The sequence below is a fragment of the Rhinopithecus bieti genome, unplaced genomic scaffold (genome assembly GCF_001698545.2).
Source record: "Rhinopithecus bieti isolate Rb0 unplaced genomic scaffold, ASM169854v2 scaffold_4129, whole genome shotgun sequence".
Classification (NCBI taxonomy): domain Eukaryota; kingdom Metazoa; phylum Chordata; class Mammalia; order Primates; family Cercopithecidae; genus Rhinopithecus; species Rhinopithecus bieti.
Genome location: NW_016804391.1, coordinates 578,269 through 595,037, shown reverse-complemented (window position 1 = coordinate 595,037; position 16,769 = coordinate 578,269). Strand labels below are relative to the sequence as shown.

The 16,769-nt window shown below is 54.7% G+C and overlaps 2 protein-coding genes across 4 annotated transcripts in view; one reads left to right on the top strand and one right to left on the bottom strand.

The window, feature by feature from the left end:
- The window catches only part of TRIM46 (tripartite motif containing 46), a 12,771-nt gene extending 4,924 nt beyond the window's left edge, over positions 1-7,847 (bottom strand). Inside the window, exons 1-8 of one of the 3 annotated variants that reach the window (XM_017867782.1) lie at positions 7,605-7,847; positions 5,993-6,254; positions 5,409-5,752; positions 4,590-4,733; positions 4,375-4,470; positions 2,991-3,244; positions 2,633-2,754; positions 1,313-1,615 (exon numbers count right to left, since the gene is read on the bottom strand). In XM_017867782.1, the coding sequence (XP_017723271.1) occupies positions 1,313-1,615; positions 2,633-2,754; positions 2,991-3,244; positions 4,375-4,470; positions 4,590-4,733; positions 5,409-5,752; positions 5,993-6,254; positions 7,605-7,667 (1,588 nt within the window). In that variant the 5' untranslated portion in view covers positions 7,668-7,847. Of the gene's footprint in view, positions 1-1,312; positions 1,616-2,632; positions 2,755-2,990; positions 3,245-4,374; positions 4,471-4,589; positions 4,734-5,408; positions 5,753-5,992; positions 6,255-6,544; positions 6,868-6,993 lie in introns of those variants that run through there. The other 2 variants (XM_017867781.1, XM_017867783.1) reach the window with 2 other exon arrangements.
- A 460-nt stretch (positions 7,848-8,307) lies between these two features.
- KRTCAP2 (keratinocyte associated protein 2) lies at positions 8,308-12,583 on the top strand. The gene is made up of 5 exons (XM_017867791.1): positions 8,308-8,421; positions 8,750-8,904; positions 9,014-9,077; positions 12,122-12,188; positions 12,431-12,583. The coding sequence occupies exons 1-5, from the start codon at positions 8,340-8,342 to the stop codon at positions 12,549-12,551; spliced, it is 489 nt and encodes a 162-aa protein (XP_017723280.1). The 5' UTR covers positions 8,308-8,339; the 3' UTR covers positions 12,552-12,583.
- The last annotated feature ends 4,186 nt before the right edge of the window (positions 12,584-16,769 follow it).

Below are 16,769 nucleotides of genomic sequence, written 5' to 3'. Positions count from 1 at the left end.
CATTTTTTAAAAATAATTTTTTTTTTGACACGGAGTCTCACACTGTTCCCCAGGCTGGAGTGCAGTGGCACAATCTCAGCTTACTGCAACCTCCGCCTTCCAGCTTCAAGCGATTCTCCTGCCTCAGCCTCCCAAGTAGCTGGGATTACAGGCACCTGCCACCATGCCCAGCTAATTATTTTTATTTTTAGTAGAGATGGGGTTTCACTATGTTGGCCAGGCTGGTCTTGAACGCCTGACCTCGTGATCCACCCGCCTCGGCCTCCCAAAGTGCTTGGATTACAGGTGTGAGGCACCATGCCCGGCCAAAAATAATTTTTTTTTACATATTTTATTGATCGATTGATTGAGACAGAGTTTCACTCTTGTTGCCCAGGCTGGAGGTGCAATGGCACAATCTCGGCTCACCGCAACCTCTGCCTCCCAGGTTCAAGTGATTCTCCTGCCTCAGCCTCCCAAGTAGCTGGGATTACAGGCATGTACCACCACACCTGGCTACTTTTATATTTTTAGTAGGTTTCTCCATGTTGGTCAGGTTGGTCTCAAACTCCCAACCTCAGGTGATCCACCTGCCTTGGCCTCCCAAAGTGCCAGGATTACAGGTGGGAGCCACCTCGCCTGGCCTTTATTTATTTATTTATTTTTTCCGAGACGACAGAGTCTTCCTCTGTCATCCAGGCTGGAGTGCAGTGGCGCAATCTCGGCTCACTGCAACCTCCGCCTCCCGGGTTCAAGCGATTCTCTTGCCTCAGCCTCCTGAGTAGCTGGGATTGTAGGCATGCACCACCACGCCTGGCTAATTTTTGTATTCCTAGTAGAGATGGGGTTTCACCATGTTGGCCAGGCTGGCCTTGAACTCTTGGCCTTGTGATCCGCCCTCCACGGCCTCCCAACATGCTGGGATTCCAGGCGTGAGCTACCTCGCCTGGCCTATTTATTTTTTTAGAGATCACGTCTTGCTATGTTGGCCAGGTTGGTCTTGAACTCCTGGCCTCAAGCAATCCTCCCTCCTTGGCTTCCCAAAGTGCTAGGATTACAGACATGAGCCGCTGCGCCTGGCTAGTATTATCATTATCCCTACAAAAAAGGACTCTGAAGTTCAGAGAGGGTGAAAAACTTGCCAGAATTCACTCACACAGTTGGCAAGAGGTAGAGCTGGGATTTGAACCCAAGCAGTCTAGCTCCAGAGTTAGTGTGTGTGAGACCTACTATGTTATATGGCCTCTCTAGTGGCCACCCGAACCAACCATCAGGGCCTGGGCCCTGGCATACCCCATGCCCTTTGCACGACCACCTGTGCCTGCTCACTCACCAGGTGCTGGGGGCGTGTGCAGGTGCACATCCTCACTGTACTCGCCGTAGCCGGCCTTGTTGCAGCCGCGGACGCGCAACACGTACACAGAGCCCGTGTCGGGGTTCTCAAGCAGGGCACTGGTGCCCCTCACCTCCTCCCGCCGCTGCCAGCGGGTGGGGCCCGGCTGGGCAGGCACATCTGTGCGCCGGAACTCAACGGTATAGTGCCAGGCAGGTGGTGAGTGGGGTGGCAGCCGCCAGCACAGGAAGATCTGATCATAGGCAAAGGTGCGCTGGGTGTCAATGACGGGGGCCTCAGGCACTGTTGGAAGAGACAGCGGGGGTCAGTCAGGGCCTGGCCACTGGCCTGGTATGGAGGACAGGGACAGGCAGGAAAAGGGAAAGCAGCGGGAGCCGGGGGGGTGAGTGTGGGTGAGAGGGAGCTGGGGAAGGGCTCATCTCAGGACTGGGCACAGGAGAGGCAGGGCAGGGCCCAAAAGAGAACGAAGCTGGAAAGTGCTGGGCTGGGGGTGAGGACACCTGTGTGCTAGTCCTGGGCTGCTGCTACCTCACTCTGGCCTGGAATAAGTCACTTCCCCTTTCTGGGCCTCAGTTTCCTCCCCTGTCAAATAAGGGTATCAGATCAGGTAAGTTCTGGGGGCCCTTGCAGCTCAGACATTGTATGAGTTAAGAGGAGCCCCAGGGAGGGGCAGGCAAAGGCCACTGGAGCCCACAGGCAAGAGGGCGCCGAGCAGGAAGGAAGAGAACCAGGCTCAGAAGAGAGATGCAGGAGGCAGCGAGGTGGAAAGTGGGGACAACAGAGGGACAGAAAAGCTGAGGGCAGGGGTTGGAGGTCAAGGGAAAGGAAGTGCAAGGCCAGAGGGCAAGGGTCACAAGGACAAAAGGTCAGAAGGGCCAGGATTACGCAAGCGCCTGAAGAAGGCAGAAGAGAGACAGGGCATTGGTCCAGTGGGAGGACCACGAGGTCGGGGCAAGGCAGGAAAGAGAAGGAAGCAATGAGTGGTTGGCCGAGATGTGTGGGAGCAGCGGGGTGGGAAGGGGGCCCGGCGGCGGGCAGGGCCCCCGGGGCAGGGCCGCTGACTTGCCTGGGGTGCTCCGGAGCAGAGTCCGCGGTGGCCACAGCCTACAAACAAAGAGAGGGAGAAGCAGCGCTGAGCGCGGTAGGACGGTGTGGCAGGGTGGGCTGGGTGGGAGGAATGGCTGGCCAGGCCGGGCAGGAGGCCGGGGAGGTCCCCGGTGGGCACTGCCCCCCGGGCCCGCTGCTGGGGAGGAAGGGAAGAAGGCTCTGGTTGGGCATGGGGCCTGGCCATCTCCTTACCTCGCAGGAAGTTAAGCTCTGTCAGCAGCTTCATCTCACGTCCCACGTCGAGTTGGCAATGGCGGAAGGAGGAGCTGGCAGCTGGCCGGAACGTCTGGAGGGCTTCAGTAGCTCGGGCAATCCTGGGATGGGGGCAAGAAAAGGTCAGGCACTGCCATCTGGGCAGCCACCCTGCCCCTCAATTCTGTCTTGCCTGCCCCTAGAGCCTTGGGAACTGCTTTGGGAGCTGGTATCAGTTTGGCCTCATGAAAATCCTCAGAACCCCAGTTTTCCACCTGGAAATACTGTAGACATTGTCCTAGATGTTGGTCACACCCATGATGTCCCTGCCCCCCTAGGATCCCATGCCCCTGAGTACCTGTTGTGCAGCTGCTTGGCGGCTTGCACAAAGCAAGGCTGGTCTGTTTCCTTAAGTACTTCCTGGGCATAGCCCACCAGACCTGAGCCATCCAGCAGGCTCCGGTGCTCCTGGATCTGGGCGCTGAGACGGGCCAGCCGCTCCTGCTGGCATTCTTCAATGGCCTGAAGCAGTGATGCCCGCTTCTCCTCCAGCACAGCCCCCAGCCCCCGCACCAGCTGTGATACCTCCTCCTTGGCCTGCTGACCACTCACCTGCCCAGGGAGCAACACCCAAAGGATGCATGACTTACTATCTTCTTTTTGGAGGCAGCACTTGTGCTGGCCTCCTTGGACACCACAGCATGGCTAAGGTCACAAGGGATCTGGGGAAATGCTGCTCACCCATTCCTACAGGGCCTGGGCTCATGGTTGCAATGGGACCTCTAGATGGACTCAACTCCTGGTCATTTGTGCCAACCTTCCTGGATCCCCACATCATAATCCCTGCCCCTTAGTGACTCATCCAAATGAACAAGGCCATGGCTACCCTAATGTCCACTTTGACTGCACTAATTAATGTCCACTGGCATCTATGCCATCCTTAGTTGTCCATCCCCATGTCAGCCAGCTCAATCAACCTGTCAGAAGGTATCAGTCATCACCTCACTCTAGTACTGGGGATGTGTGCCATCCTTGGTAGGCACCTGAGCCTGAGAGCATCTGAGCTATGCATAGGGTTTTTTGAGCGATGCGTGTGGGGTTTTCGAGCTCTCTGCTGAGCTATAGCCACCCTGCTCCCCTGCAGCCCAGGTACAGCCTGGCCTGGGGCACTGGTGTTCGTGCTAACCTGGTTTAACCAGATCCTGCACACCTCACGGGCTTCCTGAGCTAGCAACGAGGTGNGATCCCCACATCATAATCCCTGCCCCTTAGTGACTCATCCAAATGAACAAGGCCATGGCTACCCTAATGTCCACTTTGACTGCACTAATTAATGTCCACTGGCATCTATGCCATCCTTAGTTGTCCATCCCCATGTCAGCCAGCTCAATCAACCTGTCAGAAGGTATCAGTCATCACCTCACTCTAGTACTGGGGATGTGTGCCATCCTTGGTAGGCACCTGAGCCTGAGAGCATCTGAGCTATGCATAGGGTTTTTTGAGCGATGCGTGTGGGGTTTTTCGAGCTCTCTGCTGAGCTATAGCCACCCTGCTCCCCCTGCAGCCCAGGTACAGCCTGGCCTGGGGCACTGGTGTTCCTGCAAACCTGGTTTAACCAGAACCTGGACACCTCACGGGCTTCCTGAGCTAGCAACGAGGTGATTGGGTCATGACCACCCACACCCTCTTCCTGCCCCTACTCCCAGGCAGGGCCCAGGGCCCACCTCCGTGCCCTCCCTCACCTCGGTGTGCCTCACGGCCTCCTCCAGCTCACAGATCTGGGTCTGTACCGTGTCCTGGTTTCCCAGGATGTATGTCAGGCTCTTTGTCAGCTTGTCCTGAGGGGGAAGAAAGAGGTGGGCATCATGCCCAGCTCTGCAGAAGCCAGCAGTTGGGAGGAGGTGCAAGAGGGTAAGAGTGTGAGTTAGCACTAGGGTTGGATAAGGGGGGTCCTTACCTTGAGGGCCTGGTAGGCACTGAGCACTGGTGTGATCTTGTGCCCGCTGTGGGTGCGCCGCACCCGGCAGAGTTGACATACCAGCCGTTGGCATGTCTTACAGTAGTGGGTCACCTCTTCCTTGTGGTCTGGGCACATAAGACCCTAGGGACACAAAGAACAATGTGATGGTCAGACAATGGTGTGGGTAAGGGTACTGTGCTACCACTACAGCAGTTTGGTGCCCTCCCTCCACTGGCAAGATGGGAGTGGAGACATCTGCTGGTGGTGCTCCACAGTGCCACCTGGTGGTACATAGTGGCATCAAAGAGAGCCTTTCCTGCAGTTTCCGGGCGGTGCCCATTTCACCAGCATTGCACCTCCTTTCATCTCTCTCATTGGGATATGTGGTAATAACAGTAATAATGATGCCAATTAATCTTAGCCTGGTAGTTAATAATTAACCTTGTCCATCTTGTTTACTGCTGTATCTCCAACACCTAGAATAGCACCGTGCACATAGGTGCTCATTAAATATTTGTTCAGTGAGTGAATGCACACAGACCTTTTCAGTGTGCAGATAGTGAACAAACACTATCTCACACCTTCCTCTCAGCAACCCTTTAGGTATGGACATTGCAGGGCAGATACTACAATCCCCCTGTAGTAAATGAGATGGAGGCCCGAAGTTGTTGAATGATTTGTTACAGATAACAGAGGTAGGTGCTTAGCATTGAAAAACCCTTCCCACTTCCTTTTGGAAACCCACAATGCCAGGCACCCCCACCCACCTGCAGCAGCATGTCCCTCCCTCCCCAGGCCTTGGAAGGGCTGGCTCACCTTGGGGCGGAAGGAGAGGGTGGGCAGGGTGGGCTCATGCTGGGCTTTCTGCGTGCCCCAGGGGTGGAAGAGCTTGAAGCACTCATTGCAGAAGGTGGCACGGCACTCTGTGCAGCCCTTGGTGGCCTCTAGTGGTGGGGGCTTGCACAACTGGCACAGGATGGCGCCTCCCACACTCACACTCTGGCGGTACCGCTCCACCACACGTTCCAGGGTCAGGTTCCGGAAAAGCCCTGCCAGACCCCGCTCCCCAAGCTCCACATCACCTTGGCATGCTGGACACGGGAACATGATCACCTGGGGGTGCAAAGCACCTCGCTTCCTCCCAGGGTATGTCCCAAAGCCTGTGGGTGAACCAGGGAGGTAGAGGACGTGAGAGTTACAGCTGGCTGGGTGTGGGGAAGCCTGTTCAATTAAATTAGATTTTCATTGTGCCAGAGCTCAGCTCTCATTAGAGCCTGCGTAAGCAGTATCTCCACCCCCTAAAAAGACAGACAGATGCCCCTGACCAGTGATGGACTTCTTCCATCTTCCTGATGAATAGCTCAGCGTTCCCATCCCCACCCTACAGGCCCCAGTCCCACCTGACTTAAGCAGCCGGTCCAGGCGGTCTGGCTTGGGGAGAGTTCTGCGGGAGAGGCGGGGGCTGCGGGTGGAAGGGGTGGAGGCAGGAGAGGTGGGCTCAGAGCTGGGGTCCCCACCATGTCCTATGTAGCCCTGCTGGCCCAAGACCTCCCGGGCACAGGCCTGGCACACGTTGTGGGTGCAGGGCAGCACTAGTGGCTGCTTGTACATCTCTTGACACACTGGGCACAGCAGTTCCTTCTCCATGTTCTTCATGCTGGTCTGTGGAGGGACCAGGAGGCTAGGTCAGCGCTTGGACACCTAGGCATACCTCAGCAGCCCCTTGGCTGCCCTTGGATACCCTAGGGGTCTGAGGAAGGAGCAAGACAAGCTACCTGCAGCTTTTCCCCAGCACCTGCCTTGGGCTGGTTCACAGACCTTCCCAGACCTCTGTCCCTTGCTGCTTTCTCCGCGGCAGAGCTAAAGGCCCAGAGGAGGGACGGTTGGACCTTGTGCCTGCTCCAGCCTCAAGCCCAATCCCCATTTCTCCAGGCAGCTGGCAGCCCCCTCACCTGCCTCCATCCCCCATCTGTGAGCAGCATGCCCCTGGCATTTTCTCAAGGACACCGCCCATTCTGCAGCTCCATGCAGACCCCCACTCCTTTCTCCAGCAGCACCCCCATGTCGTGATTCCCGATAGTCAGGCGAAGCTGGCATTCCATCCTGCTCGCTCCATACGTCCTCCCGCCGCGGCTCCGGCCTGCGGCCACTCCAGCCTCCATTCCCTATCCTTCACTTCCCCATCGTTCTCCTCCAATCCCTCTAACCAACCCATTCCCCTTCGCCCCCATCAGGCCCTCCCGCCCTCTCCCGCAGCGCAACCCGGTCAGCGGCACCCGCTTCTCCGAGCTAGTGGGGGAATCAAGAGCCCCGCCCACTCGCCCCTCCCCACCGGAAGTCCCCTCCCCTCTTGGTGGCGAGAGTGGGGGTCCTCAGGCTATGCCCCACCCCCACACCTCACCTTGGTCCCTCTCTTCGCAGCCATCCCGGTCAGGGGCGCAGCTGACACAAAGGAGGGAGGGACAAGGAGGGGGGGAGGAAGTGGTGGGGGGGAACACGGTTGGCACCGCCCCTGGGAGAGCCGGGCAAGGGTTGCCATGACAACCGCAGGCTCGGAAGCAGCCTTGAGTGGGGGTGCGTGGGGTGGGGTCTTGGGGAGGGGTCCAAATTGGGATCTGCACTGTGGGGCGGCTCCTACATCATCCCCCACCTGTCCTCAGTTTTCTTGGAAAATATCCAAGCTCACACTTCCCCTCCTCATAACAGCGCCTTTCCCCTGAAGCCCCAGCCCCGGTGCACTGCTGGAGGCCACCCCAGCCCATCCGCTGCGTCTGGGCTGCTCCTAGCTCCTCCTCACGCCCCAGCACACCGACGCCTTCAAGGCACTCACCTCCGGGCTGCTCCCGGGATTACCCTCTCATACCTGCATCACGACCCTCCCAGCCGTTTCTGCCATCGCTAGCCCCCTGTCTACATCCCAGCGTCTTCCTGGATCCCCACCTGTTCCAGGTCCCAGCTTGCCACAGAACCCTATACGCCCCCTCCCCTTCCCTCGACCCCACCTTAACTCACACTGATGCGGACCAGTGCGTCCATGATGGAAGTGAAGGTCTGCATATCCTCACCCTCTGCCATGGCCCTACCGTGCCCGCCCGCCCCTGGGTGCCCGATCCCGGCTGCGGCTGCGAATCCTGGGCTTAATGCAGGAGCCCAGTGGGGGTGTGAGGAGGGCTGGGGGGTGAGGTGTCACTGCGCATGCTCCAGGGACCAGCCTCGAACAGTGCCCGTCGGGGTAGGGGGTGGGAAATAGTTCTCCCCACGTGGTTCTCGAAAGCCGGTCGGGGGGGTTGGGGAATATGGAAAGGTATTTGAGGGGGGAGCCATTTCTTATATTCTCGTCTTTCATTGGCTCCTAATTTTACTCATATAAAGCGGGGGATTAGTTTCGGAGGAAAATGGGTTCCTGGTTGGGAGCACTAAATTTTGGGTTGAGAGATGTTGAGGTAATGGTCATGGGGCAGGGAGGTTTGAGGAACGTGCACTAGATATGACAGAAATGGCAAAGAAGACAGAGATGGGATAGATGCCACAGGCACGGGCCCAATGACTTAAAGAGATAAGTGCAGCTTGTACAGAGTGTCAGCGGACGCACCAGGTATGAGGAAAGCCTGGGGACCAGGGCGGTGGCCGAGGATGCCCCCTCGACGCATTATTTCCTCCCTGTCGCAAGAGGGCGCTGCGTCCAGGCACAGAGAGGACGAAAGAGGAGAACGCGGGGAGTAGCAAGTCCGCGTTAAGCGCTAACGCATGCGCATAGCTAATCGCACCCGCCTCAGCTTCCCTTTCTTGGCCAGAGGCGCCGGTTGGACTCACGGGAGGGGCATGATGGGTAACGGGACTGGTGGGGTCCCCAGGAAGTGCTAGAGGGGGTCGGGGTTTGGGTGGAAAAGCTTTCCTTGTCCTCTCCCGGCAGAGCTGACGTGTCCTGGTTTCCACCGGGAGCGGGCATTTCCACTGGACGGGAGGGTTCGGGGTGTCAGGGGCTGGGGAATACCTAGGGGTTGCCGCGCGGTGTGGGGAGTTGGGGCATGTGGCTGCAGTCCCGGGAGTTCTTGGAGGGGGTCGGCCCACCGAGCTTCTGGACCGGCCGATCTGCCCGTAGCTTGCCGGAGGGAAGGCGGAACTTGACTCTCCGTCCCTTCTCCCATCCCCTCTAGTGGTAGGTACAGGCACCTCGCTGGCGCTCTCCTCCCTCCTGTCCCTGCTGCTCTTCGCTGGGATGCAGATGTACAGCCGTCAGCTGGCCTCCACCGAGTGGCTCACTATCCAGGGCGGCCTGCTTGGCTCAGGCCTCTTCGTGTTCTCGCTCACTGTATCCTCCCTGCGGTTGGAGGGGGCGGGCCACGTAGGCATGTGCCCTTCCTCTTCCCCACACAGCTCTGCCCCAGTTGCACGCCCTACTCCTTAACTCCCTCAACCAGGCCTTCAATAATCTGGAGAATCTTGTCTTTGGCAAAGGATTCCAAGCAAAGATCTTCCCTGAGAGTAAGTGAATATTGGAGCTTGAGTGTTTGAATTTTCTCCTCTTTAACCTCCTGAAACATGATATTGAATTTCCAGATGCTTAGGTTTTTTTTTTTTTTTTTTTTTTTTTTTTTGAGATGGAGTTTCGCTCTGTCGCCCGGGCTGGAGTGCAGTGGCCGGATCTCGGCTCACTGCAAGCTCCACCTCCCGGGTTCACGCCATTCTCCTGCCTCAGCCTCCCGAGTAGCTGGGACTACAGGCGCCCGCCACCTCGCCCGGCTAGTTTTTTGTATTTTTTAGTAGAGACGGGGTTTCACCGTGTTAGCCAGGATGGTCTCGATCTCCTGACCTCGTGATCCGCCCGTCTCGGCCTCCCAAAGTGCTGGGATTACAGGCTTGAGCCACCGCGCCCGGCCAATGCTTAGGTATTAAAGGTTGTTAAGGAGAAATATATTTACTAAAGCTGTCTGAAGACAGATGACGCTTTTCGATTCTGCATCTTGTATAGCTCTTGGAGTTGGAGCTGGAAGAGAAAGCCTTTGAAAGCAAGAAACTTTGGTACCTTCTGGCCAGCTCCCAGGGAAGGTTTGAGGGGAACAGGCAAATTTGGGCTGATGTTTTGCATCTGTTCGCTAGGAGGTGGTCCTTGGTCCCACCAGAAGCAGCAGCAGGACCAAATTCACTGTGGAGTTCTGATGTGAAATTGACTCAGTATTAGAGAATTCTACTTATTTGAGGAGATTGTGAAGAGTCTAAATACTAGAGGCACCAAATTTCCATGGCAGCAGGAATCCTGACCAAATCAGAATAACTGTTAGATTATTTCCTGTTTGGAATAATTCTTGTTCAATTGCTCATGTAATCAAGAATCAATTCAGTTATTTATGGAGAATTAAGTTTATAAAGCAAATTAAGCGTCAAGACCAGATTACTTAAGGAATGCCATGTGCTCAGAAATTCACAGCAGATGCAATCTCATGTAAAGGCTTCATCTGGCAAAACAAAGATCTATCACAGTTGCCCTTAATCTTTTCTTTTCTTTTCTTTTCTTTTTTTTTTTTGAGACAAGGTTTTACTCTGTCACCCAGGCTGGAGTGCAGTGATGTGATCATGGCTCACTGCAGTCTTGACCTGGACTCAAGCAATCTTCCCACCTCAGTCTTACCTCTTATCAGTAGCTGGGACTACCAGTGAGTGCCACCATACCCAGCTACTGTTTTAAGTTTTTGTAGAGATGGGGTTTCACCATATTGCCCAGGCTGGTCTCGAACTCCTGGGCTCAAGTGATCCTCCTGTTTCAGCCTCCCAGAGTGCTGGAATTACAGGTGTGAGCCACTGGGCCTGGCTGCCCTCATTTCTTTGCACCACTCTAGGACTTGCTTTCTCCGCATAGCCCTTTTGCGGGCTTCAGAGTTCCTTCCATCCAGTAGCCCTGGGACTTCTCTCTGTTAGATTTTGTTTCCATATATATTATCTTCACTTGCTTCTTTTTTTTTTTGAGATGGAGTCTCGCTCTGTCACCTCTGCTGGAGTACAGTGGTGTGAACTCAGCTCACTGCAGCCTTTGCCTCCTGGGTTCAAGCTATCCTCTGGCTTCAGCCTTCCAAGTAGCTGGGATTACAGGCATGCGCCACCATACCTGGCTAATTTTTGTATTTTTGGTAGAGACAGGCTTTCACCATGTTGGTCAGACTGGTCTTGAACTCCTGACGACAGGTGATCCACTCACCTTGGCCTCCCAAAGTGCTGGGATTACAGGTGTGAGCCATCGTGCCCGGCTTTTCAGTTGCTTCTGGAAGAAACCGTTGGCTGAGTGGGATGGCACATGCCTGTAATCCTAGCACTTTGGGAGGTGGAGGCTGGCAGAGCGCTTGGGCCCAGGAATTCAAGACCAGCCTGGGCAACAGAGAGAGACCCTGTCTCTACAAAAAATACAAAAATTAGCCGGGCATAGTGGTGTGCACCTATAGTCCCAAGTACTTGGGAAGCTGAGGTGGGAGGATCGCTTGAGCCCAGGAGGTCAAGGCTGCAGTGAGCTGAAACTGCACCACAGCACTCCAGCCTGGGTGACAGAGTGAGATTCTGCCTCAAAATTAAAAAAAAAAAAAAAAAGAAAGAAAAAAGATACCATTGTGGTGGGGCAAAGCTCTTGGCCCACTTCGCCTTCTCTGCCCTCTCCACTTGGGCAGGTGCAGCCCTGTGTGTCCTTGCTTTTGTCCTCTCATCTTCTCTCCCATCATATTCCAGGTAACCTAAAATCCTTTCCTGCCCCCATGAACAAGTGAATCCAAGCACTCTGCCCTCCAACCTGTGTCCAGGGAGCAAGGCCCTCAACTTCCACCACTGGTCACCCAGCTTAATGAATTGACTCTCATTGTCTGGCTTCTGTTGGAAAGGGCTTAACTGGGTTCCCCAAATGGGAACACATCTTGCCCTTCAGACTCTGTTGTCCATCACCTTTCCTTTTCCCTTTTATGGGAGGAAAGCCAGGATAGGGAAGTTACATGAGATTTGGGGCAGAGCTGATTAAAAAAAAAGCATACATCTACATCCATGTGTTTTTTTTTTTTTTTCTTTGAGACAGGGTCTCACTCTGTTGCTCAGGCTGGAGTGCAGTGGTGCAATCATAGCTCACTGCAGCTTTGAACTTCCCGGCTCAAGGGTTCCTCCCACCTCAGCCTCCTGAGTAGCTGGGACTACAGGCATGTGTACCAGTGTACTACCATGCCTGGCTATTTTTTTTTAATTCAATTTTTTTTTTTTTTTTAAGAGATGGGTCTCATTTTGTTGTTCAGGCTGGTCTCAAACTCCTGGCTCAAGTGATCTGCCCACCTCAGCCTCCCAAAGTGTTGGGATTCCAGGTGTGACCCACCGCACTCAACCTCCTACCTCCATGTTCTGGGTATCATTAAGGTCATCTGAATCCTCCTGCTGTTGTCATGCATACCCTTCTAAGCAGGTTCCCCAGGATTCAGAGAGCCCCGGATTTCTCCTGGACTCCACATGCGGATGCCTAATATTTCCATTCTGACCGTTGCCCTCCTTGTTTCTTCTTGCCTCCCTAGTTCTCCTGTGCCTCCTGTTGGCTCTCTTTGCATCTGGTCTCATCCACCGAGTCTGTGTCACCACCTGGTATGTTCCTGACAGCTGGGTAAGGGGTGTAGCATTCTGTTCTTTGGCACTGGATCCTACTCTGATGGTTTCAGACTTTTTCCTTCCACAGCTACCTCTCCCTCTGTTCTCCCTCTTTTGTCCTTCCCCATTTTCCTAAACTTGAACTTGGATTCTTTCCCTGATGCTAGTATCTTCCCTAGGAGGCACTGGGCTGGCAGCATGCCCACTGGTGCCGTGACCTTTCTGTCTTCACCATATAGCTTCATCTTCTCCATGGTTGGTCTGTACTACATCAACAAGATCTCCTCCACCCTGTACCAGGCAGCAGCTCCAGTCCTCACACCAGCCAAGGTCACAGGCAAGAGCAAGAAGAGAAATTGACCCTGAATATTCAATAAAGTAGATTCTTTGTAGCTCTGTGAGTTGTGATATGTTGTGGACCTCATCTACCAGTGCCCAGCTTAGGTGTACAGAATGTTAAGACATTTGGGCACCTTCTGTTTTCAGACCTTGGGAATGGTGAGGCTTTCCTTCCTCCCACATTCATTTTTACCAATTATCTGCTGAATACCGTCAGTGCTGCTGGAATGGCATATACTTGTGTGAGTCTCATCATGGAAGAAAAGTGCATGAATGTTCTGCAGTCATGATCTTTGGGGAAAGGGGTAAAGGCTGCAATGCAGGAAGGCCGGCCTGTCAGTACCAGAAGGGATCTTGGAGCAAAAGAGTAAAGGAAGGAAAGGTCCCGTACACCTATACTGTTTCATGGGGTTCCACGTGGTATCTTTGCCACTCCAGCTCCCTTCCTTGAGCAAATGAGCCCCCTCCTGCAAGTGCATAGATGGGACTTCTCTCCTGATGCTGTCCCTGGGACCTATCTGTTCTACTCCAGAATGAACATATGCCTGTGTTTAGAAAGACTCCCCAGGTGGTCAGCTGCTCCTTGCCTGTTTGTTCTGGTGCCTTCATTTTTTTCTCCGTCTTGTAGCCAAGACACTGGGAACTTCCTAAGTTGTAGTGAAGTATATAAAACAATAGGAGCAAGGACATCAACTTCCGAGCCAACCTTGATACAAATGCAGGTGGCTACTTGCACCCTGCCCTGTCTGTGCTCTGTCATGAGGAACAACTCTGTGCAGAGTGCCTGTCCTAGGTGCCGTCCCTTGTGCTGAATGATGTGGGTTTTAAGGTACACACCTCGTCTTGGTCAGTTTTGTCTTTTCCAGAGCCTGATAATGGACAATAAAAACTGGTGGGTTGGGCCAGCCGCAGTGGCTCAAGCCAGAAATCCCAGCACTTTGGGAGGCCGAGGTGGGTGGATCACTTGAGGTCAGGAGTTTGAGACTAACCTGGCCAACATGGGGAACCCCATCTCTACGAAAAATACAAAAATTAGCCAGGTATGGTGTTGTGTGCCTGTAGTCCCAGCTACTTGGGAGGCTGAGGCACCATCATCGCTTGAACCCAGGAGGTAGAGGTTGCAGTGGGTGGAGATTGTGCCACTGGACTCCAGCCTGAATGTGAGACTCTGTCTCAAAAAATAAAAAGGTGGGTTGGTTGAATGAAATAACCTGTCCTGACAAACAAAATCCTGTCCATAGGTGCCTGAGTTAGGGAATAAGACCCAGTGAAGATGAAGAAGTGAGTAGAGGAGTTTTGGTCAAGGATTAGAGACCACCCCACCCCACTCCCATCTTTGGCCAGAACCCTAGATACTTTCCCTTCTGTAACCTGGCCAAGGTGGAAGTGCTAGGCAGTTTATCCAAGACGCCTGCAGGGGGCGCTATGGATTCACATCTCCCTCCTGGAGGCTAGCGGCACCCTCCCAGACAAGCTAACCCTGAGGGCCGGGAGTGGCATTAGTTGCTGCTGGGTCTGTCAGTGTAGAAGCCAGCCTTCTTGGAAGACTCAAAAGACTGGTCCATTTGGAAGGACTGAATCCTGAATTAAACCTCTTCTCCTCCTAGGCTGGGATTGGAGGCAGAAAGTTTAGTGGAGACCAGAGAGAGCCTCCCTGAGAGGATGGCCACTCTAAGCTCTGACTCACCGTATTGATGGTTGGGGAGGGCAGTGGGTTGTGATATGAGACCCTGTGGGAGAGGACGAGGTTGTCCAAGTTGGTCTCTGGGCTTAAGGGGAGGCTGGGTTGGTTCTAAGTCTCACTGTCAAACCTCGACTTTGCCCTAACGCAAAGTGGGAGCACTGGGCAGAGGGTCAGGTCCCAGAGCAGGTGAGCACAGACACAGCCTAGGGAGGGGAGGGGGGAAGAGGGTGGCGCGGGGTGGGTGGGTAGTCTGGGGATCCGGCCAGCAGAGGGCACCATGCCTTCCACAATGAGAGCTGGCTTGGGTGGGGACCAGCAGGGAGTATCATCTCTATGGCTAGAAGAGGGTGGGGAAGAGCCGGAGAGCAGGTGCCAGGGCAGTGCCAAGGAATCTGAGCACCTGCTGCCACCCACTGCATAGGCACCAGGGGCAGCATGTGGCCCAGGAATAATGACGCCTTCCTCAAGGAATGAGTGCATTTACAAGGCAGGTTGGCGCCAACGTCGCAGCTCTGCACCCTGCCTGGTTGCAGGCTGGCTGCACCTGACCTGCCAATTAACCCTGGCAGGGGTATCACAGCCACCTAATCACCATCATTAAGTAAGGGGGTGTGAGGACTCCATGGCTGCCAGAGCCCTGAGGGTGAGAAGGGCAAAGGTGCTAACCTCTTGACCCCTGGACTCCTGGGGCTCAGTTCCACCCCAGAGGAGGCGGTAGGCCTGAGGGAGAGAGAGGCGTCCCCGCCCCTAGGGGACAGAGGGAAGCCAGATGTTTCCTCCTGCTCCCTCACACGTGGCCCTGACACCCGCTGGCGCCCACAGCCAGCTCCGGAAATAGGAGTAAATAATGCAGGGGATGGGGGTGCGGGGAGTGTGGAGGACAGTGGGAGGGCGTTGGCTCTGTGGGTTCCTGGGGGCAGAAGTGATGCCTCCAGAGAAAAGGGAGGGCAGTGGGAATGTGAGACCAAGGGCAAGGAGGCTGAGTCCCTGAGGACTGGCACTTAGGCGGGTCAGGGCGGGGGGTGCGGGGGGGGTGCCCAGGGCAGGCAGGGAGGGGGAGTCTGCGCCAGGCCTTGGCTCCAGCCCTTTCCGGCCCTTATTGTCCTTGGTGAGAACAGGACGCTGTCCCGTTCCCACTGCCGGGCTCCCCCAGCTCTGCTCCCCAGGGGCTCGGGAAGGATGTTGGGAAACAAGAGAGAGCCAGAGACCCGTAGAGACAGAGATGCTGAGAGACACAGAGACAGATACAAAGGGGAAAGGTTCAGTCAAAAGCGGTCATTGAAGCTTATTGTGAGCCCAGTGGGGCCTGAGCGCTGTGGGAACCTCGAAAGAATAGGAAGCCTGGAGGCCCTGCCCTCGGGGACCTCCGGGCTGGCCTGCCCCGTGCGCACCCCTCCTTGACTTAGGCTTACTAGGATCTGCCTCCCAAGCAAACAATGGTGGGACTCTCACATAGGCACAGTTGGGGCGCTTAATAGCTCTGCTTTAGGTACCTTTCTTTGCTTTTCTCCCAGCAGACTGGAGGTTCCTCAGGGGGCAGTGCTGGGATCAAGATCAGGTTCCCAAATCCACCCCCGCACCTCCCACCCCCAGGGCTGAAAGCCAGCTGGCCACACAGAGGTTGCTCTGTAAATGCTATTTGGTTGAGTTCCTGCAGAGGCAGAGAGAGAAGCCCCCCAAGTTGGCCCTATGGGTAGGCATCCCATCACTTCGGGTGAAGGGTCAGGTGGAGGAGGCCTGACCACTGGCAAGAGGCAGAGTTCAGAGCTTTTGGCAGGGTTTGAAGAGTCAGCTATTCCCACCCCAGCCTCTGCAGGGGGCCAGGGGCAGGGTGGGAAATGACCCACAGATCTCAGCAACTGCTCCCTTGGAGACAGGACTTCTGAAAGATGGAGAGAAGTCTAGGTCCCTACTGTCTGTGGAGGTTTCAGATACACTTGGAAATGAAAAACAGGCCCGTTTACATTTGATAAATTAACTGTTTTTCTTTTTTTTTTTCCGACCGTCTTTCCCAGGCTGGTCTCGAACTCCTGGCCCCAAGTAATCCTCCTGTCTAGGCCCCACAAAGTGCTGGGATTATAGGCGGGAGCCATTGCACCCAGCCAGATTAACACTTTTTCACACAAAATTACAATACAATTATGCCATCCACAAGACCCCTATTTTATTTTTTGAGACGGAGTTTTGCTTTTGTTGCCCAGGCTGGAGTGCAATGGCGCGATCTTGGCTCACGGCAACCTCCATTCACCTCCTGGGTTCAAGTGATTCTCCTGCCTCAGTCTCCCGAGTAGCTGGGATTATAGGCATGCACCACCACGCCCAGCTAATTTTGTTGTATTTTTAGTAGAGATGAGGTTTCACCATGTTGACCAGACTGGTCTCAAACTCCTGACCTCAGGTGATCAGCCCGTCTTGGCCTGCCAAAGTGCTGGGATTACAGGCGTGAGCCACCACGCCTGGCTATCCAGAAGATCATATATATGGTCATATATAATCATATATATAAGATCATATAAATCCAGAATTTATAGAAAATTTTCCTTTACAGGGAACTG

What these genes read in the sequence shown, in the direction of transcription:
- KRTCAP2 (XM_017867791.1), top strand. Translation starts at nt 8,340, where the DNA reads ATGCGCATAGCTAATCGCACCCGCCTCAGCTTCCCTTTCTTGGCCAGA. An exon ending in TCTTCGTGTTCTCGCTCACT is followed by an intron (nt 8,905 to 9,013) that starts GTATCCTCCCTG and finishes TCCCTCAACCAG; the next exon opens with GCCTTCAATAATCTGGAGAA. An exon ending in AGCAAAGATCTTCCCTGAGA is followed by an intron (nt 9,078 to 12,121) that starts GTAAGTGAATAT and finishes TTGCCTCCCTAG; the next exon opens with TTCTCCTGTGCCTCCTGTTG.